This window comes from Salmo salar, chromosome ssa06, assembly GCF_905237065.1.
Source record: "Salmo salar chromosome ssa06, Ssal_v3.1, whole genome shotgun sequence".
Classification (NCBI taxonomy): Eukaryota; Metazoa; Chordata; class Actinopteri; order Salmoniformes; family Salmonidae; genus Salmo; species Salmo salar.
The window spans coordinates 95,564,155-95,591,598 of NC_059447.1; the positions used below are offsets into that span (position 1 = coordinate 95,564,155).

The window sequence follows — 27,444 nt, forward strand, 5'->3', positions numbered from 1 at the left end:
CCACACACTAAGGAGCATGGTAAAGGACTCTCTCTGCTGACCACACACTAAGGAGCATGGTAAAGGACTCTCTCTGCTGACCACACACTAAGGAGCATGGTAAAGGACTCTCTCTGCTGACCACACACTAAGGAGCATGGTAAAGGACTCTCTCTGCTGACCACACACTAAGGAGCATGGTAAAGGACTCTCTCTGCTGACCACACACTAAGGAGCATGGTAAAGGACCCTCTCTGCTGACCACACACTAAGGAGCATGGTAAAGGACTCTCTCTGCTGACCACACACTAAGGAGCATGGTAAAGGACTCTCTCTGCTGACCACACACTAAGGAGCATGGTAAAGGACTCTCTCTGCTGACCACACACTAAGGAGCATGGTAAAGGACTCTCTCTGCTGACCACACACTAAGGAGCATGGTAAAGGACTCTCTCTGCTGACCACACACTAAGGAGCATGGTAAAGGACTCTCTCTGCTGACCACACACTAAGGAGCATGGTAAAGGACTCTCTCTGCTGACCACACACTAAGGAGCATGGTAAAGGACTCTCTCTGCTGACCACACACTAAGGAGCATGGTAAAGGACTCTCTCTGCTGACCACACACTAAGGAGCATGGTAAAGGACTCTCTGCTGACCACACACTAAGGAGCATGGTAAAGGACTCTCTCTGCTGACCACACACTAAGGAGCATGGTAAAGGACTCTCTCTGCTGACCACACACTAAGGAGCATGGTAAAGGACTCTCTCTGCTGACCACACACTAAGGAGCATGGTAAAGGACTCTCTCTGCTGACCACACACTAAGGAGCATGGTAAAGGACTCTCTGCTGACCACACACTAAGGAGCATGGTAAAGGACCCTCTCTGCTGACCACACACTAAGGAGCATGGTAAAGGACTCTCTCTGCTGACCACACACTAAGGAGCATGGTAAAGGACTCTCTCTGCTGACCACACACTAAGGAGCATGGTAAAGGACCCTCTCTGCTGACCACACACTAAGGAGCATGGTAAAGGACTCTCTCTGCTGACCACACACTAAGGAGCATGGTAAAGGACTCTCTCTGCTGGTAAAGAATAGAAGACAAGGGATATAACTTAAACAAGCGTATTTTTAATGGAGCTGCAAAACTGTTTGAATTTCCTTGAGAACGTTCTCTTACATACAGGGGCAGCAGGTAGCCTAGCGGTTAAGAGCGTTGGGCCAGTAACCGAAATGGTCGCTGGTTCAAATCTCCGAATTGACTAGGTGAAGAAAAAAAATAAAAATCAGTCAATGTGCCATTGAGCAAGGCACTTAACCCTCATTGCTCCTGTAAGTCACTCTGGGTACGAGCGTCTGCTAAATGAAAACACAACGTCACAGAAACACAACGTCACAGATGCTCCCAACCCAAACATGCAGACATTTTTTTATTTTTACCCCCCCCAAAAAAAAGGACAATAAATGAAAATGTAAAACAATCGTTAAGCAGACATCCTAACAAGATCTGGTTGGTGGGAAAATTCAAACCTTTCTGCTTCGCCTCGTCGTGGGAGGAGCCAGAATACCAAACGTTTAATTTAATTGGGTGGGTGAAGTTCCAGCCGTCTTCCATATAAGGCACAAGACTAAATAAACCCCATCGCCTTGTTTACAAATGTCAAAATGACCAAATACGGCACCTTGACAATATAACCCACTAGTGTACAAAATGTTAATCCTACATTTTTTTTTAAATCTTTTTTATTTTATTCCCCCCCCACCAATGGTGAGGGGACCAGGCGGCCTCAGCCAATGGAAAGATTAAAAAGTTGACTGACTTTCACTCTCATTTTGCAAATAAACAGGAAACATGATTTATCTTTTTATCAGAAACAAACTGATCTTTAGAAAGCTAAGAACATAGAGAATGTGTGGGGGGGGGACCAGACAAGTGAAGGGGGGGAAGAGAGAGAGAGAGAGAGAGAGAGAGAGAGAGAGAGAGAGAGAGAGAGAGAGAGAGAGAGAGAGAGAGAGAGAGAGAGAGAGAGAGAGAGAGAGAGAGAGAGAGAGAGAGAGAGAGAGAGAGAGAGAGAGAGAGAGAGAGAGAGAGAGAGAGAGAGAGAGAGAGAGAGAGAGAGAGAGAGAGAGAGAGAGAGAGAGAGAGAGAGAGAGAGAGAGAGAGCAGGGGAGGAGAGAGAGAGAGAGAGAGAGAGAGAGAGAGCAGGGGAGGAGAGAGAGAGAGAGAGAGAGAGAGAGCAGAGAGAGAGAGAGAGAGAGAGAGAGAGAGAGAGAGAGAGAGAGAGAGAGAGAGAGAGAGAGGCAGGTGTTATGACAACAGAGAGGGGATGAGTGTTAGAGAGTTTGCTATTAGAGATATAGAGGTCAGTGTGTGAGAGGGAGGGACAAGAGGGCCGTTCTAACTGCAGCACTTGCTCTTCCATCCTGTGACTCCACTCCCACCGCTGATGTCCACATTCTCACTGTTGGGCTCTTTGACGGGCGTCTGCAACACACACACACACACACACACACGTTACACACACATTATACACACATTATACACACACACACGTTACACACACATTATACACACACCCACGTTACACACACATTATACATACAAAACATTACTTACACCACCATCATCACATATACATTACCAGTCAAAGGTTTGGACACACCTACTGATTCATTTGGACTATTTTCTTACATTGTTGAATAATAGAGAAGACATCAAAACTATGAAATAACACATATGGAATCATGTAGTAACCAAACAAAAAGTGTTAAACAAATCCCCCCCAAAAATATTTGAGATTGTTAAAAGTAGCCACCCTTTGCCTTGACAACGTCGCACACTCTTGGCATTCTCTCAACCAGCTTCATGAGGAATGCTTTTCCAACAGTCTTGAAGGAGTTCCCACATGTGCTGAGCACTTGTTGGCTGCTTTTCCTTCACTCTGTGGTCCAACTCATCCCAAACCATCCAAATTGAGTCGATGTTGGGTGATTGTGAAGGGTAGGTCATCTGATCCATCACTCTTCTTCTTGGTCAAATAGCCCCTTACACATTCTGGAGGTGTGTTGGGTCATTGTCCTGTTGAAAAACAAATGACAGTCCCACTAAGCCCAAACCAGATGTGATGGCGTATCGCTGCAGAATGCTGTGGTCGCCATGCTGGTTAACTGTGCCTTGAATTCTAAATATATCACCGACAGGGTCACCAGCAAAGCACCATCACACCTCCTCCTCCATGCTTCACGGTGGGAACCACACATGCGGAGATCATCCTTTTACCTATGCTGCGTCTCACAAACACGGCGGTTGGAACGAAAAATAACAAATTTGGACTCATCAGACCAAAGGACAGATTTCCACCGGTCTAATGTCCAATGCTCGTGTTTCTTGGCCCAAGCAAGTCGTCTCTTCTTATTGGTGTCCTTTAGTAGTGGTTTCAATGGAGCAATTTGACCATGAAGGCCTGATTCATGCAGTCTCTTTGAACTTGAACTTTGTGAAGCATTTATTTGGGCTGCAAATCCACAAATTAACTTTTAACAAGGAGCACCTATTCCAGGTGACTACCTCATGAAGCTGGTTGAGAGAATGCCAAGAGTGTGCAAAGCTGTCAACAAAGCAAAGGGTGGCTACTTTGAAGAATCTAAAATATATTTTGATTTGTTTTAATACTTTTTTTGGTTACTACATGATTCCATATGTGTTATTTCATCGTTTTGATGTCTTCACTATTATTCTACAATGTAGAAAATAGTAGAAATAAAAACCCTTGAATGAGTAGGTGTGTCCAAACTTTTGACTGGAAGGTGTACACACACACACACACACACACACACACACACCACCAACCTTTCTGAGGATGTCTTCTGCTAGCGTGAGGAAAGCCTTCTCAATGCTGACGTTGGCCTTGGCACTCGTCTCAAAAAACCTAATACCATGTTCCCTGGCAATCTGAGAGAGAGAGAGAGAGAGAGGACGACAGGACTGTTTTATTTACTATAACTGGAAACAAACATGTGCTGCATGTTGCAGTAGACCTTCAGAATAATAGAATAATGCAAAACATATTTCTTAGCCGATCCAGCGAAGCAAACGATGCCAGCCCACTGAATGAATGACAAATGGACGGAATGGCCGATAAATGTGCAAGTTTGCTTCACAATCGCATTTAAAACGAGGCCTAACTGAATGATGAGGTTGATATAATGTAGAACAACAGGGTGATGAGGTTGATATAATGTAGAACAACAGGGTGATGAGGTTGATATAATGTAGAACAGCAGGGTGATGAGGTTGATATAATGTAGAACAACAGGGTGATGAGGTTGATATAATGTAGAACAACAGGGTGATGAGGTTGATATAATGTAGAACAACAGGGTGATGAGGTTGATATAATGTAGAACAACAGGGTGATGAGGTTGATATAATGTAGAACAACAGGGTGATGAGGTTGATATAATGTAGAACAACAGGGTGATGAGGTTGATATAATGTAGAACAACAGGGTGATGAGGTTGATATAATGTAGAACAACAGGGTGATGAGGTTGATATAATGTAATAATCAAAACTACACACCCAGCCAATCAAAACTACACACCCAGCCAATCAAAACTGCACACCCAGCCAATCAAAACTACACACCCAGCCAATCAAAACTACACACCCAGCCAATCAAAACTACACACCCAGCCAATCAAAACTGCACACCCAGCCAATCAAAACTGCACACCCAGCCAATCAAAACTACACACCCAGCCAATCAAAACTACACACCCAGCCAATCAAAACTGCACACCCAGCCAATCAAAACTACACACCCAGCCAATCAAAACTACACACCCAGCCAATCAAAACTGCACACCCAGCCAATCAAAACTACACACCCAGCCAATCAAAACTGCACACCCAGCCAATCAAAACTGCACACCCAGCCAATCAAAACTACACACCCAGCCAATCAAAACTGCACACCCAGCCAATCAAAACTACACACCCAGCCAATCAAAACTACACACCCAGCCAATCAAAACTACACACCCAGCCAATCAAAACTACACACCCAGCCAATCAAAACTACACCGAAACCAATTTCACACATAAAGAGTTAGCCTATAGACAAGATTAAAAATGGACAATAATCTGATGAGTGACAATATTGTCAGTTGTCAAATTGTACACGAAGAGATGGGTGCATCTGAATAATTGACAGATGCAGAGAAAGGAGCATCGCTTTATCGAATCCTCCTTCAAAGTCACATGCAGATAAACCATTGTGATTTCTATATAGAATCTGAAAGAGCATATTCTGCCTTTTCTATGACACTTACCTTCGTGAAAAAACTCATAATTCAATAGGTGCAGCTCTATTTCCAAATGTCACTTTTCCCAAGAATATCCCTGCATTCAGCACATTGCCACTCCCGCAGCAGCATTGCATTGGCTACTAAGCAAACATTTGTAACATAATAGACGTAAAATATGCTATTTCTATATGCAATTCATTCTTTACAGTTGTTCATGCAATGGTGCTTTTGTTTAGGATTTCAGCAAAACATTTCACCAAACTGGACGGTTATAATATAATATTTTTCATTTCTACTTTGTCAAACGAAAGTAGTTCCCATCGGATCTTGTAGTCATAGCAGATAATATTCTAATTTTTGGTGACTTTAATATTCACATGGAAAAGTCCACAGACCCACTCCAAAAGGCTTTTGGAGCCATCATCGACTCAGTGGGTTTTGTCCAACAGGTCTCTGGACCTACTCACTGCCACAGTCATACTCTGGACCTAGTTTTGTCCCGTGGAATAAATGTTGTGGATCTTAATGTTTTTCCTCATTATGCTGGATTATCGGACCACCCCATTTTATTACGTTCGCAATCGCAACAAATAATCTGCTCAGACCCCAACCAAGGAGCATTAAAAGTCGTGCTATAAATTCTCTGACAACCCAAAGATTCCTTGATGCCCTTCCAGACTGCCTACCCAAGGACGTCAGAGTACCAAAATCAGTTAACCACCTAACCGAGGAACTCAATTTAACCTTGCGTAACACCCTAGATGCCTTCGCAACCCTATAAACATTAGTCATAAGAAACTAGCTCCCTGGTATACAGAAAATACCCGAGCCCTGAAGCAAGCTTCCAGAAAATTGGAACAGAAATAGTGCTACGCCAAACTGGAAGTCCTCCGATTAGCTTGGAAAGACAGTACCGTGCAGAATCGAAGAGCCCTCACTGCTGCTCGATCATCCTATTTTTTCAAATGAATTGAGGAAAATAAGAACGATCCAAAATGTATTTTTGATACTGTCGCAAAGCTGACTAAAAAGCAGCAGCAGCATTCCCCAAGAGAGGATGGCTTTAACTTCAGCAGAGATAAATTCCTAAACTTCTTTGACGAAAAGATAATGATCACTAGAAAGCAAATTACGGACTCCTCTTTAAATCTGCGTATTTCTCCAAAGCTCCGTTGTCCTGAGTCTGCACAACACGGCCAGGACCTGGGATCAAGGGAGACACTAAAGTATTTTTAATACTATATCTCTTGACACACTGATGAAAATAATCATGGCCTCTAAACCTTCAAGCTGCATACTGGACCCTATTTCAACTAAACTACTGAAAGAGCTGCTTCCTGTGCTTGGCCCTCCTATGTTGAACATAATAAACGGCTCTCTATCCACCGGATGTGTACCAAGCTCACTAAAAGTGGCAGTAATAAAGCCTCTCTTGAAAAAGCCAAAGCTTGACCCAGAAAATATTTAAACTACTGGCCTATATCAAATCTTCCATTCCTAACAACATTTTTAGAAAAAGCTGTTGCGCAGCAACTCACTGCCTTCCTGAAGACAAACAATGTACACGAAACGCTTCAGTCTGGTTTTAGACCCCATCACAGCACTGAGAACTGCACTTGTGAAGGTGGTAAATGACCTTTTAATGACGTCAGACCGAGGCTCTGCATCTGTCCTCGTGCTCCTAGATCTTAGTGCCGCTTTTGATACCATCGATCACCACATTCTTTTGGAGAGATTGGAAACCCAAATTGGTCTACATGGACAAGTTCTGGCCTGGTTTAGATCTTATCTGTCGGAAAGATATCAGTTTGTCTCTGTGGATGGTTTGTCCTCTGACAAATCAACTGTAAATTTTGGTGTTCCTCAGGGCTCAGTTTTAGGACCACTATTGTTTTCACTATATATTTTACCTCTTTGTGATGTCATTCGGAAACATAATGTTAACTTTCACTGCTATGCCGACGACACACAGCTGTACATAGTGTGAAGGTAGTAGACCTTCCCTGTGGCTCAGTTGGTAGAGCATGGTGTTTGCAACGCCAGCATGGTGTGTGCAACGCCAGGGTTGTGGGTTCGATTCCCACGGGGGGCCAGGAAACAAAAAAAAAATGCATGAAATGAAATGTATGGATTCACTACTGTAAGTCGCTCTGGATAAGAGCGTCTGCTAAATGACTAAAATGTAAATTTCGATGAAACATGGTGAAGCCCCAAAATTGCCCTCGCTAGAAGCCTGTGTTTCAGACATAAGGAAGTGGATGGCTGCAAATGTTCTACTTTTAAACTCGGACAAAACAGAGATGCTTGTTCTAGGTCCCAAGAAACAAAGAGATTTGCTGTTGGACCTGACTTTTAATCTTGATGGTTGTACAGTCGTCTCAAATAAAACTGTGAAGGACCTCGGCGTTACTCTGGACCCTGATCTCTCTTTTGACGGACATATCAAGACTGTTTCAAGGACAGCTTTTTTCCCCATCTACGTAACATTGCAAAAATCTGAAACTTTCTGTCCAAAAATAATGCAGAAAAATGCATACATGCTTTTGTCACTTCTAGGTTAGACTACTGCAATGCTCTACTTTCCGGCTACCCGGATAAAGCGCTAAAACGTCAGTTAGTGCTAAATACGGCTGCTAGAATCTTGACTAGAACCAAAAAATGTGATCATATTACTCCAGTGCTAGCCTCCCTACACTGGCTTCCCGTTTAGGCAAGGGCTGATTTCAAGGTTTTACTGCTAACCTACAAAGCATTACATGGGCTTGCTCCTACCTATCTTTCCAGTTTGGACGGACATACCTACATGTACGCTACGTTCACAAGACGCAGGCCTCCTTACTGTCCCTAGAATTTCTAAGCAAACAGCTGGAGGCAGGGCTTTCTCCTATAGAGCTCCATTTTTATGGGATGGTCTGCCTACCCATGTGAGAGATGCAGACTCAGTCTCAACCTTTAAGTCTTCACTGAAGACTCATCTCTTCAGTAGGTCCTATGATTGAGTGTAGCCTGGCCCAGGAGTGTGAAGGTGAACGGAAAGGCTCTGGAGCAACGAACCGCCCTTGCTGTCTCTGCCTGGCCGGTTCCCCTCTCTCCACTGGGATTCTTTGCCTCTAACCCTTTTACAGGGGCTGAGTCACTGGCTTACTGGTGATCTTCCATGCCGTCCCTAGCAGGGGTGAGTCACTTGAGTGGGTTGAGTCACTGACGTGGTCTTCCTGTCTGGGTTGCCCCCCTGGGTTTGTGCCGTGGCGGAGATCTTTATGGGCTATACTCGGCTTTGTCTCAGGATAGTAAGTTGGTGGTTGAAGATATCCCTCTAGTGGTGTGGGGGCTGTGTTTTTGCAAAGTGGGTGGGGTTATATCCTGCCTGTTTGGCCCTGTCCGGGGGTATCATCGGATGGGGCCACAGTGTCTCCTGACCCCTCCTGTCTCAGCCTCCAGTATTTATGCTACAATAGTTTGTGTCAGGGGGCTAGGGTCAGTCTGTTATATCTGGAGTATTTCTCCTGTCTTATCCGGTGTCCTGTGTGAATTTAAGACGGCTCTCTCTAATTCTCTCTCTCCCTCTCTCTCGGAGGACCTGAGCCCTAGGACCATGCCTCAGGACTACCTGGCCTGATGACTCCTTGCTGTCCCCAGTCCACCTGGTCGTGCTGCTGCTCCAGTTTCAACTGTTCTGCCTGCGGCTATGGAACCCTGACCTGTTCACCGGACGTGCTAACTTGTCCCAGACCTGCTGTTTTCAACTCTCTGGAGACAGCACGAGTGGTAGAGATACTCTGAATGATCGGCTATGAAAAGCCAACTGACATTTACTCCTGAGGTGCTGACCTGTTGCACCCTCGACAACTACTGTGATTATTATTTGACCCTGCAGGTCATCTATGAACATCTTGGCCATGTGCTGTTATAATCTCCACCCGGCACAGCCAGAAGAGGACTGGCCACCCCTCATAGCCTGGTTCCTCTCTAGGTTTCTTCCTAGGTTGTGGCCTTTCTAGGGAGTTTTTCCTAGCCACCGTGCTTCTACACCTGCATTGCTTGCTGTTTAGGGGTTTTAGGCTGGGTTTCTGTACAGCACTTTGTGACATCAGCTGATGTAAGAAGGGCTATATAAATACATTTGTTTAGATAGAATTATACAAAACATATAATTGACTATCTAAACAAATGACTATTGTGGTTATTTTGTTTAAATATACTGCTCAAAAAAAATAAAGGGAACACTTAAACAACACATCCTAGATCTGAATGAAAGAAATAATCTTATTAAATACTTTTTTCTTTACATAGTTGAATGTGCTAACAACAAAATCACACAAAAATAATCAATGGAAATTCAATTTACCAACCCATGGAGGTCTGGATTTGGAGTCACACTCAAAATTAAAGTGGAAAACCACACTACAGGCTGATCCAACTTTGATGTAATGTCCTTAAAACAAGTCAAAATGAGGCTCAGTAGTGTGTGTGGCCTCCACGTGCCTGTATGACCTCCCTACAACGCCTGAGCATGCTCCTGATGAGGTGGCGGATGGTCTCCTGAGGGATCTCCTCCCAGACCTGGACTAAAGCATCCGCCAACTCCTGGACAGTCTGTGGTGCAACGTGGCGTTGGTGGATGGAGCGAGACATGATGTCCCAGATGTGCTCAATTGGATTCAGGTCTGGGGAACGGGCGGGCCAGTCCATAGCATCGATGCCTTCCTCTTGCAGGAACTGCTGACACACTCCAGCCACATGAGGTCTAGCATTGTCTTGCATTAGGAGGAACCCAGGGCCAACCGCACCAGCATATGGTCTCACAAGGGGTCTGAGGATCTCATCTCGGTACCAATTGGCAGTCAGGCTACCTCTGGCGGGCACATGGAGGGCTGTGCGGCCCCCCAAAGAAATGCCACCCCACATCATGACTGGCCCACCGCCAAACCGGTCATTCTGAAGGATGTTGCAGGCAGCAGAACGTTCTCCACGGTGTCTCCAGACTCTGTCACGTCTGTCACGTACTCAGTGTGAACCTGCTTTCATCTGTGAAGAGCACAGGGCGCCAGTGCCGAATTTGCCAATCTTGGTGTTCTCTGGCAAATGCCAAACATCCTGCACGGTGTTGGGCTGTAAGCACAACCCCCACCTGTGGACATCGGGCCCTCATACCACCTTCATGGAGTCTGTTTCTGACCGTTTGAGCAGACACATGCACATTTGTAGCCTGCTGGAGGTCATTTTGCAGGGCTCTGGCAGTGCTTCTCGTGCTCCTCCTTGCACAAAGGCGGAGGTAGCGGTCCTGCTGCTGGGTTGTTGCCCTCCTACGGCCTCCTCCACGTCTCCTGATGTACTGGCCTGTCTCCTGGTAGCGCCTCCATGCTCTGGACACTACGCTGACAGACACAGCAAACCTTCTTGCCACAGCTCGCATTGATGTGCCATCCTGGATGAGCTGCACTACCTGAGCCACTTGTGTGGGTTGTAGACTCCGTCTCATGCTACCACTAGAGTGAAAGCACCGCCAGCATTCAAAAGTGACCAAAACATCAGCCAGGAAGCATAAGAACTGAGAAGTGGTCTGTGGTCTCCACCTGCAGAACCACTCCTTTATTGGGGGTGTCTTGCTAATTGCCTATAATTTCCACCTGTTGTCTATTCCATTTGCACAACAGCATGTGACATTTATTGTCAATCAGTGTTGCTTCGTAAGTGGACAGTTTGATTTCACAGAAGTGTGATTGACTTGGAGTTACATTGTGTTGTTTAAGTGTTCCCTTTATTTTTTTGAGCAGTGTATATATATTTCCATGAATATTTCTTCATGCAATGAATCCTAGATAATAGTTACAGCACCATTTATCATATACATATATAAAGCGTTGGAGCTTACGTTTGCTGCACATTGCAGGTTGACATGCATCAGACGCTGAAGGCCAGGCAGGCTGGCAGGCTGAAGGCCAGCCGTGTCTACTGGGAATACAACATGGAGGCTGTGGAAACGATCGTTTGTCTCACCTGCTCTCCCTTGGCTTTCGGTACCACCCTCTTGTCCTCCATGTCACACTTGTTGCCTAGCAGCATTCGCTCCACGTCCTCGTTGGCGTGCTGAAACACATATTACAGACAAACTTACCCCAACACATCACATCGCACACTGACCACAACGCGTCAGTCTGTACTAAAACTGTAAATTACTATTGTAGCTGGAAACAGCAGATTTTACATGGAATATCTACAGAGGCCCATTATCAGCAACCATCACTCCTGTGTTCCAATGGCACGTTGTGTTAGCTAATCCAAGTTTATCAATTTAAAAGGCTAATTGATCATTAGAAAACCCTTTTGCAATTATGTTAGCACAGCTGAAAACTGTTGTTCTGATTAAAGAAGCAATAAAACTGGCCGCCTTTAGACTAGTTGAGTATCTGGAGCATCAGCATTTGTGGGTTTGATTACAGGCTCAAAACGGACAGCAACAAAAGAACTTTCACCTGAAACTCGTCAGTCTATTCTTGTTCTGAGAAATGAAGGCTAATCCATGCGAGAAGTTGCCAAGGAACTGAAGATCTCGTACAACGCTGTGTACTACTCCCTTCACAGAACAGCGCAAACTGGCTCTAACCAGAATAGAAAGAGGAGTGGGAGGCCCCGGTGCACAACTGAGCAAGAGGACAAGTCCATTAGCGGGTCTAGTTTGACAAACAGACGCCTCACAAGTCCTCAACTGGCAGCTTCATTAAATAGTACCCGCAAAACACCAGTCTCAACGTCAACAGTGAAGAGGCAACTCCGGGATGCTGCCCTTCTAGGCAGAGTTCCTCTGTTCAGTGTCTGTGTTCTCCTGCCCATCTTAAATCTTTTCTTTTTATTGGCCAGTCTGAGATATGGCTTTTTCTCTGCAACTCTGCCAAGAAGGCCAGCATCCCAGAGTCACCTCTTCACTGTCGACGTTGAGACTGGTGTTTTGTGGGTACTATTTAATGACATGCAACCATGTTGATAACAGTGCTATTTTCACTTAGCTTCTTAATATAAATGACACTATTAGTTTGTGTTTCTTACATCAGCAAACAGCTAGTTTGTCTTTTCTTAGCAAGTCGCCCTAAATCTTGTGAGATGCTAATTGTTAGCCGCTAATGCTAATAAATGCACTGAGTAAGAGCAAACGTAGCTAGCTAATTCAGCCTGATAATACCAGTGATGGTGTAGACCTAAATAAGCATGTTGTTTGTGCAACAGTATCTACTAAATCAAAGAGGAATATGCAATGCAAGAACATGTTAGCTACATGAAGTAGCTAAGAGAAAACATGCAATGTAGCCAATGTTTATAGAGTCCCCTAGGAAACACTTAGTGACATGGTAGGAACTAATTACTCCTCGCTGGCATTTTAATCCGTTATCATCTCAAACACTGTATTCAAAGTGCCCACTAATATATTCGTACTATAGAATAGTCATTCTATTTCCATGATTCCAACAGTTTGGTTTTAATTCGGAAGTGAAAACGCAATTGCAACATTTGGTTAAAAAGAAATCCTAGATTATTTGCCCATATCGTGGCAGTGTGGAAATTCTCTTCATTGAGCAGTGGTGTAAAGTACTTAAGTAGTACCTGAAAGTATTTTTACTATCTGTACTTTACTATTTTTATTTTTGACAACTTACTTTTACTTTACTACATTCCTAAAGAAAATACTGTACTTTTTACTCCATACATTTCCCCTGACAACTAAAAGTACTCGTTACATTTTCAATGCTTAGCAGGACAGGAAAATGGTCCAATTCACACACTTATCAAGACAACATCCCTGTTCATCTCAAGACAACATCCCTGTTCATCTCAAGACAACATCCCTGTTCATCTCAAGACAACATCCCTGTTCACACACACACACACACACACACACACACACACACACACACACACACACACACACATATATATATACACACTTTAAGTCAGAGGTTTACGTCCACTTAGGTTGGAGAAACTAAAACTTGTATTTCAAACATTCCACACATTTCTTGTTAACAAACTTTACTTTTGGTAAGTCGGTCAGGACATCTACTTGGTCCATGACAAGTCATTTTTCCAACAATTGTTTACAGACAGATTATTTCATTTATAATTCACTGTATCAGAATTCCAGTGGGTCAGAAGTTTACATACACTAAATTGACTCCGCCTTTAAACAGCTTGGAAAATTCCAGAAAATGATGTCATGGCTTTAGAAGCTTCTGATAGGCTAATTGACATCATTTGAGTCAATTGGAGGTGTACCTGTGGATGTATTTCAAGGCCTACCTTCAAACTCAGTGCCTCTTTGCTTGACATCATGTGAAAATCAAAAGAAATCAGCCAAGACCTCAGAAAAATAATTGTAGACCTCCACAAGACTGGTTCATCCTTGGGAGCAATTTCCAAACGCCTGAAGGTACCATGTTCATCTGTACAAACAATAGTACGCAAGTATAAACACCATGGGACTACGCAGCCGTCATACCGCTCAAGAAGGAGAGGCGTTCTGTCTCCTAGAGATGAACATACTTTGGTGCGAAAAGTGCAAATCAATCCCAGAACAACAGCAAAGGACCTTGTGAAGATGCTGGAGGAAACGGGTACAAAAGTATCTACATCCACAGTAAAATGAGTCCTATGTCAACATAACCTGAAAGGCCGCTCAGCAAGGAAGAAGCCACTGCTCCAAAACTGCCACAAAGACAGACTACGGTTTGCAACTGCACATCGGGACAAAGATTGTACTTTTTGGAGAAATGTCCTCTGGTCTGATTAAATAAAAATAGAACTGTTTGGCCATAATGACCATCGTTATGATAGGAGGAAAAAGGGGGAGGCTTGGAAGCTGAAGAACACCATCCCAACCGTGAAGCACGGGGGTGGCAGCATCATGTTGTGGGGGTGCTTTGCTGCAGGAGGGACTGGTGCACTTCACAAAATAGATGGCATCGTGAGGGAGGAAAATTATGTGGATATATTGAAGCAACATCTCAAGACATCAGTCAGGAAGTTAAAGCGTGGTCGCAAATGGGTCTTCCAAATGGACAATGACCCCAAGCATACTTCCAAAGTTGTGGCAAAATGGCTTAAGGACAACAAAGTCAAGGTATTGGAGTGGCCATCATAAAGCCCTGACCTCAATCCTATAGAAGATTTGTGGGCAGAACTGGAAAAGTGTGTGCGAGCAAGGAGGCCTACAAACCTGACTCAGTTACACCAGCTCTGTCAGGAGGAATGGGCCAAAATTCACCCAACTTATTGTGGGAAGCTTGTGGAAGGCTACCCGAAACGTTTGTCCCAAGTTAAACAATTTAAAGGCAATGCTACCAAACACTAATTGAGTGTATTTAAACTTCTGACCCACTGGGAATGTGATGAAAGAAATAAAAGCTGAAATAAATCATTCTCTCTACTATTATTCTGACATTTCACATTCTTAAAATAAAGTGGTGATCCTAACTGACCTAAAACAGGGGATTTTTACTAGGATTAAATGTCAGGAATTGTGAAAAACTGAATTTAAATGTATTTGGCTGAGGTGTATGTAAACTTCCGACTTCAAATGTATATCTATCGATCTATATGTGTGTGTATAATGTGTGTGTGTGTATAATGTGTGTGTATAATGTATGTGTGTGTGTGTGTGTGTATAATGTGTGTGTGTATAATGTGTGTGTATAATGTGTGTGTGTGTGTGTGTGTGTATAATGTGTGTGTGTGTGTGTATAATGTGTGTGTGTGTGTGTGTGTGTGTATATGTGTGTGTGTGTGTGTATAATGTGTGTGTGTGTGTGTATAATGTGTGTGTGTGTGTGTGTGTGTGTGTGTGTGTGTAATGTGTGTGTGTGTGTAATGTGTGTGTGTGTAATGTGTGTGTGTGTGTGTGTGTGTGTGTAATGTGTGTGTGTGTGTGTGTGTGTGTAATGTGTGTGTGTAATGTGTGTGTGTGTGTGTAATGTGTGTAATGTGTGTGTGTGTGTGTAATGTGTGTAATGTGTGTGTGTGTGTGTAATGTGTGTAATGTGTGTGTGTGTGTGTGTGTGTGTAATGTGTGTAATGTGTGTAATGTGTGTGTAAGTGTGTGTGTGTGTACCTCGTCGATGTTGCGGAGCCACTTGCTGATGTTCTCGAAGCTCTTGGCGTTGGTGATGTCATAGACCAGCATGATGCCCATGGCGCCTCGATAGTAGGAAGTGGTGATGGTATGAAACCTCTCCTGGCCAGCTGTGTCCCTGTTAAACACATTATATATAAACCTCTCCTGGCCAGCTGTCCCCCTGTTAAACACATTATATATAAACCTCTCCTGTCCAGCTGTCCCCCTGTTAAACACATTATATATAAACCTCTCCTGACCAGCTGTCCCCCTGTTAAACACATTATATATAAACCTCTCCTGACCAGCTGTCCCTGTTAAACACATTATATATAACCTCTCCTGGCCAGCTGTGTCCCTGTTAAACACATTATATATGAACCTCTCCTGACCAGCTGTGTCCCTGTTAAACACATTATATATAAACCTCTCCTGACCAGCTGTGTCCCTGTTAAACACATTATATATAAACCTCTCCTGTCCAGCTGTGTCCCTGTTAAACACATTATATATAAACCTCTCCTGACCAGCTGTGTCCCTGTTAAACACATTATATATAAACCTCTCCTGTCCAGCTGTGTCCCTGTTAAACACATTATATATAAACCTCTCCTGGCCAGCTGTGTCCCTGTTAAACACATTATATATAAACCTCTCCTGGCCAGCTGTGTCCCTGTTAAACACATTATATATAAACCTCTCCTGGCCAGCTGTGTCCCTGTTAAACACATTATATATAAACCTCTCCTGGCCAGCTGTCCCTGTTAAACACATTATATATAAACCTCTCCTGTCCAGCTGTGTCCCTGTTAAACACATTATATATAAACCTCTCCTGTCCAGCTGTCCCCCTGTTAAACACATTATATATAAACCTCTCCTGGCCAGCTGTCCCTGTTAAACACATTATATATAAACCTCTCCTGGCCAGCTGTGTCCCTGTTAAACACATTATATATAAACCTCTCCTGGCCAGCTGTCCCTGTTAAACACATTATATATAAACCTCTCCTGGCCAGCTGTCCCTGTTAAACACATTATATATAAACCTCTCCTGACCAGCTGTGTCCCTGTTAAACACATTATATATAAACCTCTCCTGACCAGCTGTCCCCCTGTTAAACACATTATATATAAACCTCTCCTGACCAGCTGTGTCCCTGTTAAACACATTATATATAACCTCTCCTGTCCAGCTGTCCCCCTGTTAAACACATTATATATAAACCTCTCCTGTCCAGCTGTGTCCCTGTTAAACACATTATATATAAACCTCTGCTGACCAGCTGTCCCCCTGTTAAACACATTATATATAAACCTCTCCTGGCCAGCTGTCCCCCTGTTAAACACATTATATATAAACCTCTCCTGGCCAGCTGTGTCCCTGTTAAACACATTATATATAAACCTCTCCTGTCCAGCTGTCCCCCTGTTAAACACATTATATATAAACCTCTCCTGTCCAGCTGTGTCCTTGTTAAACACATTATATATAAACCGCTCCTGTCCAGCTGTCCCCCTGTTAAACACATTATATATAAACCTCTCCTGGCCAGCTGTGTCCCTGTTAAACACATTATATATAAACCTCTCCTGGCCAGCTGTGTCCCTGTTAAACACATTATATATAAACCTCTCCTGGCCAGCTGTGTCCCTGTTAAACACATTATATATAAACCTCTCCTGGCCAGCTGTGTCCCTGTTAAACACATTATATATAAACCTCTCCTGTCCAGCTGTGTCCTTGTTAAACACATTATATATAAACCTCTCCTGTCCAGCTGTCCCCCTGTTAAACACATTATATATAACCTCTCCTGGCCAGCTGTGTCCCTGTTAAACACATTATATATAAACCTCTCCTGGCCAGCTGTGTCCCTGTTAAACACATTATATATAAACCTCCCCTGACCAGCTGTCCCCCTGTTAAACACATTATATATAAACCTCTCCTGTCCAGCTGTGTCCCTGTTAAACACATTATATATAAACCTCTCCTGACCAGCTGTGTCCCTGTTAAACACATTATATATAAACCTCCCCTGTCCAGCTGTCCCCCTGTTAAACACATTATATATAAACCTCTCCTGACCAGCTGTCCCCCTGTTAAACACTGAATGACAAGCGTCACGTCTGGAGGAAACCTGGCACCATCCCTACGGTGAAGCATGGTGGTGGCAGAATCATGCTGTGGGGATGTTTTTCAGCAGCAGGGACTGGGAGACTAGTCAGGATCGAGACAAAGATGAACGGAGCGAAGTACAGAGAGATCCTTGATGAAAACCTGCTCCAGAGCACTCGGGACCTCAGACTGGGGGGGAATCTTCACCTTCCAACAGGACAACGACCCCAAGCACACAGCCACGACAACGCAGGAGCGGCTTCGGGAAGTCTCTGAATGTCCTTGAGTGGCCCAGCCAGAGCCCGGACTTGAACCCGATCTCTGGAGAGACCTGAAAATAGCTGTGCAGCGACGCTCCCCATCCAACCTGACAGAGGTTGAGAGGATCTGCAGAGAAGAATGGGAGAAACTCCCCAAATACAGGTGTGCCAAGCTTGCAGCGTCATATATAAAAAGACTCGAAGCTGTAATCGCTACCAAAGGTTAAAGTACTGAGTAAAAGGTCTGAATACTTATGTAAATGTGATATTAAAATTTTTGATTTTGCCCTCAGAACAACCTCAATTCATCAGGGCATGGACTTATCAAGGTGTTGAAAGCATTTAAACAGGGATGCTGACCCATGTTGACCCCAATGCATCCCACAGTTGTGTCAAGTTGGTTGGATGTCCTTTGGGTGGTGGACCATTCTTGAGCACGAAAAACCCAGCAGCGTTGCAGTTCCAGGCGCACAATCCTGTGCGCCTGGCACCTACTACCATACCCCATTCAAAGGCACCTAAATCTCACCTTGCCCATTCACCCTCTGAATGACACAAATACACAATCCATGTCTCAAGGTTTAAAAAGCCTTCTTTAACCCGTCTCCTCCCCTTCATCGACACTGATTGAAGTGGATTTTAACAAGTGACATCAATAAGGGATCATATCTTTCACCTGGATTCACCTGGTCAGTCTGTGTCATGGAAAGAGCAGATGTCCTTAATTTTTTACTCAGTGTAGCAGGTGGCGATGGCGTTGACCCGCGCCGATCCCTGTTAAACCTCCTCCACTCACCATATCTGTAGTTTGATCTTCTTTCCTTGGAGTTCAACAGTTTTGATCTTGAAGTCTATTCCTGGAAAACACACAGAAACGAAACACAACGCACGTTATAGACCCAACTCATCTCAGAAAGAAAAATGGAAATAATAGATCTGTCACTCAACGCAAACAAGTCTGATAAGCATTATCCATTCTATGTGCAATTTTTCTATGCTTCCCCAGAAGTTTCATTTTTTTTTTTTTTTTTTTACTTTCAGTTTTGTACATCAGGTGAAAATGTTTTACAATTTTAGAAACCAGGAAATGTAGTCTTTAATACAGGCATCCTTTAAAAGCAGGAATTTCAACAGTAGGGCTGTCCAACTCAAAACACAAAACATTGGCAGATGGAAAGTAGTCTTTTGAGCAAGCGCAAAATGTTTAAGTGTATTTTTCATATATAGACCTATGTGTTTTAATTCAAATCAATTATATGCACCGAGATTGTTTGACAAAATAATTCAGACCCAAATGACTCAAGGGAGGGAGCCAGAGACCTGCTACCGACCAGCCTCCTACCTCCTGAAGAGTGCCAGTAATAAGCTACGACCAGCCTCCTACCTTCTGAAGTTGCCAGTAATAAGCTACGACCAGCCTCCTACCTCCTGAAGAGTGCCAGTAATAAGCTACGACCAGCCTCCTACCTCCTGAAGAGTGCCAGTAATAAGCTACGACCAGCCTCCTACCTCCTGAAGAGTGCCAGTAATAAGCTACGACCAGCCTCCTACCTCCTGAAGTTGCCAGTGATAAGCTACGACCAGCCTCCTACCTCCTGAAGTTGCCAGTAATAAGCTACGACCAGCCTCCTACCTCCTGAAGAGTGCCAGTAATAAGCTACGACCAGCCTCCTACCTCCTGAAGAGTGCCAGTAATAAGCTACGACCAGCCTCCTACCTCCTGAAGAGTGCCAGTAATAAGCTATGACCAGCCTCCTACCTCCTGAAGAGTGCCAGTAATAAGCTACGACCTGCCTCCTACCTCCTGAAGTTGCCAGTAATAAGCTATGACCAGCCTCCTACCTCCTGAAGAGTGCCAGTAATAAGCTACGACCAGCCTCCTACCTCCTGAAGAGTGCCAGTGATAAGCTATGACCAGCCTCCTACCTCCTGAAGAGTGCCAGTAATAAGCTATGACCAGCCTCCTACCTCCTGAAGTTGCCAGTGATAAGCTACCGACCAGCCTCCTACCTCCTGAAGAGTGCCAGTAATAAGCTACGACCAGCCTCCTACCTCCTGAAGTTGCCAGTGATAAGCTATGACCAGCCTCCTACCTCCTGAAGAGTGCCAGTAATAAGCTACGACCAGCCTCCTACCTCCTGAAGAGTGCCAGTAATAAGCTACGACCAGCCTCCTACCTCCTGAAGAGTGCCAGTAATAAGCTACAACCAGCCTCCTACCTCCTGAAGTTGCCAGTGATAAGCTACAACCAGCCTCCTACCTCCTGAAGTTGCCAGTGATAAGCTATGACCAGCCTCCTACATCCTGAAGAGTGCCAGTAATAAGCTACGACCAGCCTCCTACCTCCTGAAGTTGCCAGTGATAAGCTACCGACCAGCCTCCTACCTCCTGAAGTTGCCAGTGATAAGCTACAACCAGGGGTCTGCAAACTGATTCTGTCAGTCTAACCATTTCTACTGATCTGCATGCCAGTTAGGGTTTTCATATGGATGTTTTCGTCGAACAGTTTCATTTCATTTATAATAACGTCTTCGTATCTCAAAAATCATTGTTATGTGGTTAATAAAATATTCTAAATGAGAATTAAACAAATATATAAAACTTCTATTGCCAACTCTGTAAAAACAGCCTACAATAAAGCAAACGAATAAAAACATTGCAGCCTGCAAGTCGAAAATATCCTGATGAAAATAAAATATGCTATAAATCACATTTAGATCTGTTGTGGGGGCGGTATGCGAATTGGAGAGGGTATAAAGGTTTCCGGGATGATGGTGTTTGTGAGAGCCATTGCCAGCCTTTCAAAGCACTTTATGGTTATCAACCTGAGTGCTACAGGGAGGTAGTCATTTAGGCAGGTTACCTTCACATTCTTGGGCACAGGGACTATGTTGGTCTGCTTGAAACATGTAGGCATTACAGACTCGGTCAGGGAGAGGTTGAAAATATCTGTGTAGACACTTGACAGTTGGTCAGCACATGCTCTGAGTACATGCCCTAGTAATCCGTCTGGTCCCTCGGCCTTGTGAATGACCCGTTTAAAAAAGGTTTTGCTCACATCGGCTACAGAGAGTGTGATCACACAGTCATCCGGAAGCGCTGGTGCTCTCATGCATGGTTAAGTGTTGCTTGCCTCGAAGCAAGCATGAAAAGCATTTAGCCTTCCATGCTCCCGAGTGGTGCAGTGGTCTAAGGCACTGCATCCCAGTGCAAGAGGCGTCACTACAGTCCCTGGTTCGAATCCAGCCTGTATCACATCTGGCCGTCCCATAGGGCGGTGCACAATTGGCCCAGTGTCGTCCGAGTTTGGCTGGGGTAGGCTGTCATTGTAAATAAGAATTTGTTCAGTCTTCATCGACCTGGGCAAGGCTTTCGACTCTGTCAATCATCGCATTCTTATCGGCAGACTCAACAGCCTTGGTTTCTCAAATGACTGCCTCGCCTGGTTCACCAACTACTTCTCTGATAGAGTTCAGTGTGTCAAATCGGAGGGCCTGTTGTCCGGACCTCTGGCAGTCTCTATGGGGGTACCACAGGGTTCAATTCTCGGGCCGACTCTTTTCTCTGTATACATCAATGATGTCGCTCTCGCTGCTGGTGATTCTCTGATCCACCTCTACGCAGACGACACCATTCTGTATACTTCTGGCCCTTCTTTGGACACTGTGTTAACTAACCTCCAGACAAGCTTCAATGCCATACAACTCTCCTTCCGTGGCCTCCAACTGCTCTTAAATGCAAGTAAAACTAAGTGCATGCTCTTCAACCGATCGCTGCCTGCACCTGCCCGCCTTTCCAGCATCACTACTCTGGACGGTTCTGACTTAGAATATGTGGACAACTACAAATACCTGGGTGTCTGGTTAGACTGTAAACTCTCCTTCCAGACACACATTAAGCATCTCCAATCCAAAATTAAATCTAGAATCGGCTTCCTATTGCAGTATTTGTGTATTATTTCTTACACTGTTACCCCAGGACATCTTAAGTCTTATTACGTACAGCCGGGAGGAACTATTGGATATAAGAGCAACGTCAACCCACCAACACTACGACCAGGAATACGACTTTCCCGAAGCGGATCCTCAGGTGCATGTTCATTAATTGTTTATGGTTCATTGAACAAGGAAAACAGTGTTTAAACCCTTTACAATGAAGATCTGCAAAGTTATTTGGATTTTTACAAATTATCTTTTAAAGACAGGGTCCTGAAAAAGGGACGTTACTTTTTTTGCTGAGTTTATCTCCGTTAATTCCCAAATATTCCCACAGAAATTTTCCACCTCTTAATATTCCCCAAAATGTGCAACCTTATATATATATATATATATATATATATATGTTAACACTTTCTTGGTTACTACATGATTCCATATGTGTTATTTCATAGTTGATGTCTTCACTATTATTCTACAGTCGTGGCCAAAGGTTTTGAGAATGACTCAAATATTAATTTTCACAAAGTCTGCTGCCTCAGTTTGTATGATGGCAATTTGCATATACTCCAGAATGTTATGAAGAGTGATCAGATGAATTGCAATTAATTGCAAAGTCCCTCTTTGCCATGCAAATGAACTGAATCCCAAAAAAAACATTTCCGCTGCATTTAAGCCCCGCAACAAAAGGACCAGCTGACATCATGTCAGTGATTCTCTCGTTAACACAGGTGTGAGTGTTGACGAGGACAAGGCTGGAGATCACTCTGTCATGCTGATTGAGTTCGAATAACAGACTGGAAGCTTCAAAAGGAGGGTGGTGCTTGGAATCATTGTTCTTCCCCTGTCAACCATGGTTACCTGCAAGGAAACACGTGCCGTCATCATTGCTTTGCACAAAAAGGGCTTCACAGGCAAGGATATTGCTGCCAGTAAGATTGCACCTAAATCAACCATTTATCGGATCATCAAGAACTTCAAGGAGAGCGGTTCAATTGTTGTGAAGAAGGCTTCAGGGCGCCCAAGAAAGTCGGGCAAGCGCCAGGACCGTCTCCTAAAGTTGATTCAGCTGCGGGATCGGGGCACCACCAGTACAGAGCTTGCTCAGGAATGGCAGCAGGCAGGTGTGAGTGCATCTGCACGCACAGTGAGGTGAAGACTTTTGGAGGATGGCCTGGTGTCAAGAAGGGCAGCAAAGAAGCCACTTCTCTCCAGGAAAAGTATCAGGGACAGACTGATATTCTGCAAAAGGTACAGGGATTGGACTGCTGAGGACTGGGGTAAAGTCATTTTCTCTGATGAAGCCCCTTTCCGATTGTTTGGGGCATCCGGGAAAAAAGCTTGTCCAGAGAAGACAAGGTGAGCGCTACCATCAGTCCTGTGTCATGCCAACAGTAAAGCATCCTGAGACCATTCATGTGTGGGGTTGCTTCTCAGCCAAGGGAGTGGGCTCACTCACAATTTTGCCTAAGAACACAGCCATGAATAAAGAATGGTACCAACACATCCACCGAGAGCAACTTCTCCCAACCATCCAGGAAGAGTTTGGTGACGAACAATGCCTTTTCCAGCATGATGGAGCACCTTGCCATAAGGCAAAAGTGATGACTAAGTGGCTCGGGGATCAAAACATCAATATTTTGGTGCCATGGCCAGGAAACTCCCCAGATCTTAATCCCATTGAGAACTTGTGGTCAATCCTCAAGAGGTGGGTGGACAAAAAAAAAACACATTCTGACAAACTCCAAGCATTGATTATGCAAGAATGGGCTGCCATCAGTCAGGATGTGGCCCAGAAGTTAATTGACAGCATGCCAGGGCGGATTGCAGAGGTCTTGAAATAGAAGGGTCAACACTGCAAATATTGACTCTTTCCATCAACTTCATGTAATTGTCAATAAAAGCCTTTGACACTTTATGAAATGCTTGTAATTATACTTCAGTATTCCATAGTAACATCTGACAAAAATATCTAAAGACACTGAAGCAGCAAACTTTATGGAAATTAATATTTCTGTCATTCTCAAATTTTGGCCACGACTGTACAATGTAGAAAATAGTAAAAATAAAGAAAAACCCTGGAATGAGTAGGTGTGTCCAAACTTTTGACTGGTCCTGTATATACATACACACAACCAAAAGTATGTGGACACCTGCTCAAACATCTCAATTCCAAGATCATGGGCATTAACACTGAGTTGGCCGCCCCTTCGGTGCTACAACAGCCTCCACTCTTCTGGGAAGGATTTCCACGAGATATTGTAACATTGCTGCAGGGGGACTTGCTTCCATTCAGCCACAAGAGCATTAGTGAGGTCGGGCACTGATGTTGGGAGATTAGGCCTGGCTCACAGTCGGCGTTCCAATTTATCCCAAATGTGTTCCATGGGGTTCTTCCACACCAATCACGACAAACCATTTCTGTATTGACCTTGCTTTGTGCACAGGGACATTGTCATGTTGAATAACGATAAGACCTTCCCCAAACAGTTGCCACAAAGTTGGAGGTACAGAATCGTCTAGAATGTCATTGTATGCTATATTTTATTTAGTTATTTTATTTAAAAAGGCAAGTCTGCGTGAAGATGTCCCTTCACTGAAACTAAGGGGCCTAGACCAAACCATGAAAAACAGCCTTGACCATTAATCCTCCTCCACCAAACTTTACAGTTGGCACTATGCAGTCGGGCAGGCAGAGTTCTCCTGGCACCACCAAACCCAGATTCGTCCTTCGGACTGCTAAATGGTGAAGCGTGATTCATCACTTCAGAGAACACGTTTCCACTGCTCTAAGTACAATGGCGGCGAGCTTTACACCACTCCAGCCGATTGCATGGTGATCTTAGGCTTGTGTGCGGCTGTTCGGCCATGGAAACCCATTTAATTAAGCTCCCGACAAACAGTTCTTGTGCTGACGTTTCTTCCAAAGGCAATTTGGAAGTCGGTAGTGAGTGTTGCAACCGAGGACAGAAGATTTTTTACACGGTATATGCTTCAGCACTCGGCGGTCCCATTCTGTGCGCTTGTGTGGTTTACCACTTCACGGCTGAGCCGGTGCTGTTGCTCCTAGACGTTTCCACTTCACAATAAGAGCCCTTACAATTGACCGGGGGGGGCAGCTAAAGCAGGGCAGAAATTTTACGAACTGACTTGTTGTTAAGATGGCATCCTATTCAGGTGCCGCGTTATAAGTCACTGAGCTCTTCAGTAAGGCCATTCTACTGCCGTTTCTATGGAGATTGCATGGCTGCGTGCTCAATTTTATACACTCATCAGCAACAGGGGTGTCCACATACTTTTGGCCGTGTAGTGTATATGTTTGAATTTTCAAACTAGTTTTCATTGGGAAGGCAGTCACTTTTGCATGTGAAAACACAGAATCCTACTCATTACTCCACGTGCTTAAATTACATCACTTTTGTTTTGAGCTGACATTGGTGTGGGCTTCTAACGGGCACCTGGCTCACTGTCCGATTGGCAACCCGGTTCCAAAACACGTCAACCCGGGCTCACAGGCCACATTAATCGAATCACCTCGGCTAAACCCCGCCCATCTCTGCAATTTCTCCTCTTAAAATCTGATTTTAAAACCTCACCATAATCTTAACCACACGGTTAACCTTATGCCAAACCCCAACCTTAAATTAATTCCAAAAATAAATGATGTTTGCATGACATTTTTTTTTTACAACATAGGCAATTTTGACTTTGTGGCTGTGGTAATTAGTGACAACCCTGATGCCGGCCTGGCATGCCAGCATTTCTAGATGCATAGTTACACCAGTTAGCTACTTGGTAGGAAAAACAAAGAGGTTTACAATAGTCAAAGGCAGCTCATTTCTTTAAAACGAGACTAGTTAGTTGGCAGTCGTTAGCATGGCTATACCAAGTATGTAGACAAACAAATGGCGTTAAGTGAAACTTTAGCAATAACTACTTCAGGGATAATACACCCGAACAAACGGGCTAGCTTGACTGGCATTGTGTAATTGTAACGTTTAAACTAACCATTTAGTACACTAAAGTTAGCTAGGTAGTTATTGGTGGCAATCACTTGAGTTTAGCAAACTTGCCTGTGCCTTTTTTGTTAGCAACTAGGTAGCTAACAAGCTATGTAACGTTAGCTAGCTAGCATCTTCACACTTTACGTGGCTAAAGTTAGCTAACTTACCTAGCTAGCATCTTCACACTTTACGTGGCTAAAGTTAGCTAACTTACCTAGCTAGCATCTTCACACTTTACGTGGCTAAAGTTAGCTAACTTAGCTAGCATCTTCACACTTTACGTGGCTAAAGTTAGCTAACTTAGCTAGCATCTTCACACTTTACGTGGCTAAAGTTAGCTAACTTACCTAGCTAACTAGCATCTTCACACTTTACGTGGCTAAAGTTAGCTAACTTACCTAGCTAGCTACCGGTGGTTGAAAACAGCTGTTCCCCGGGAGTGTTGACACCCCCATGTCCCGGTAACTCACCTATGGTGGAGATAAAGGTGGTGTTGAAGGCATCGTCTGAGAATCGGAACAACACGCATGTCTTCCCCACACCAGAGTCTCCGATCAGGAGGAGTTTGAAGAGCAGGTCGTAGGTCTTCTTCGCCATTGAGAAAGCAAGATGTGTTCGCCAGACAGACGAGAAGAGATCTACCTCAGGTCTAGAGCCAGCCCGTATATCTGCTGTATTATCTCCGTGTAATGTTGATATGTAGATGTCCAAGTTAGTTTGTTAGTTAACTAAATATCGCAAGGGAGGGGTAGAGTGTCGCAACAGTATCCGACGAGTAGCTAATGTTATTTCCAAAACAGAACCGTTTCTCTGAATTTAAAAAATAAAAAAACAACAAATATATTCTCCCGTGTGATTCCCCTTTTTCCACTTTCTTTCTCTCACCCGGCCGAGACAAAATGGCTCCCCCGACTTACTCTTTCTTCAAACTACCACCGAGCTCATTAAATGATCGGCATACCCCGTCATTCCAAACATTTTGTGACTCTCGATCAAGAACAATTATAAAAAAAATGTGGAGGTCAAATTACCGATCTTATCACATTATTTGTTTTGTCAATGATTAGCCGAAACAGACTGTCGCCTTCGAATACAGCCACCTCGGCGACACCCTAGTTTACATACACGCCTACTTCCAACCGCTATGGTCCAAAATCCGCTCGGTGATTGGCTCTGGGAACTGCTTGTCAAATATACCGCTGAAACCGATTGGTCAGATTGTCAACTGTCAAGGGGCGTAAGGACGGAAAATGTTTTTTTTTGCATGGCCATTCCGGATCTTTCAAGGCTCAGACTCTCAGTTCATTTGACTGGTGGAACGTAAAACTGTTTGATCCAAAATGGCCGCCGATTTTTCGTCTTGGCTGGCAGGTGGCAGATATCTGTATGTAATGACGAGATGCCAATGTCTCTATCCTAACAATGGGAGATGTTGTCCAATGGTGGGAAGGTATGCGACAAGTTTAGGTCCAAAATAAGCCCATAGAAACGCCAGATTTTGTCCAGAGTGAAAACCTCTCGCTTTTCCTCTTCCTCTGGGCAGGGTGTGTTGGCTGTTTTGGTGGCTGGCCAGACATTGGGTTGAGGTTGGGCCAGAGGTTTGACATCCCATTTGCTAGTCAAGCTGAGTGGCACTGTGGTTTTCCATAACTCTAAATTCTGCTACTATAGTACAGTTTCGGTACTTTCCACAGGACACAGACTTTTAGTATTATTCAGTCCAA

At 44.1% G+C, this 27,444-nt stretch overlaps 1 protein-coding gene across 1 annotated transcript; it reads right to left on the reverse strand.

Annotated features, from left to right (window-relative positions):
- Window positions 1-1,103: 1,103 nt before the first annotated feature.
- On the reverse strand, window positions 1,104-26,804 carry rab10 (RAB10, member RAS oncogene family). The gene is given in 7 exon segments (NM_001140321.1): window positions 1,104-1,940; window positions 2,076-2,473; window positions 3,839-3,940; window positions 11,298-11,387; window positions 15,397-15,535; window positions 18,578-18,638; window positions 26,191-26,804. Coding segments are annotated over 6 exon segments (606 nt in total). The 5' UTR covers window positions 26,318-26,804; the 3' UTR covers window positions 1,104-1,940; window positions 2,076-2,386.
- Window positions 26,805-27,444: the final 640 nt, after the last annotated feature.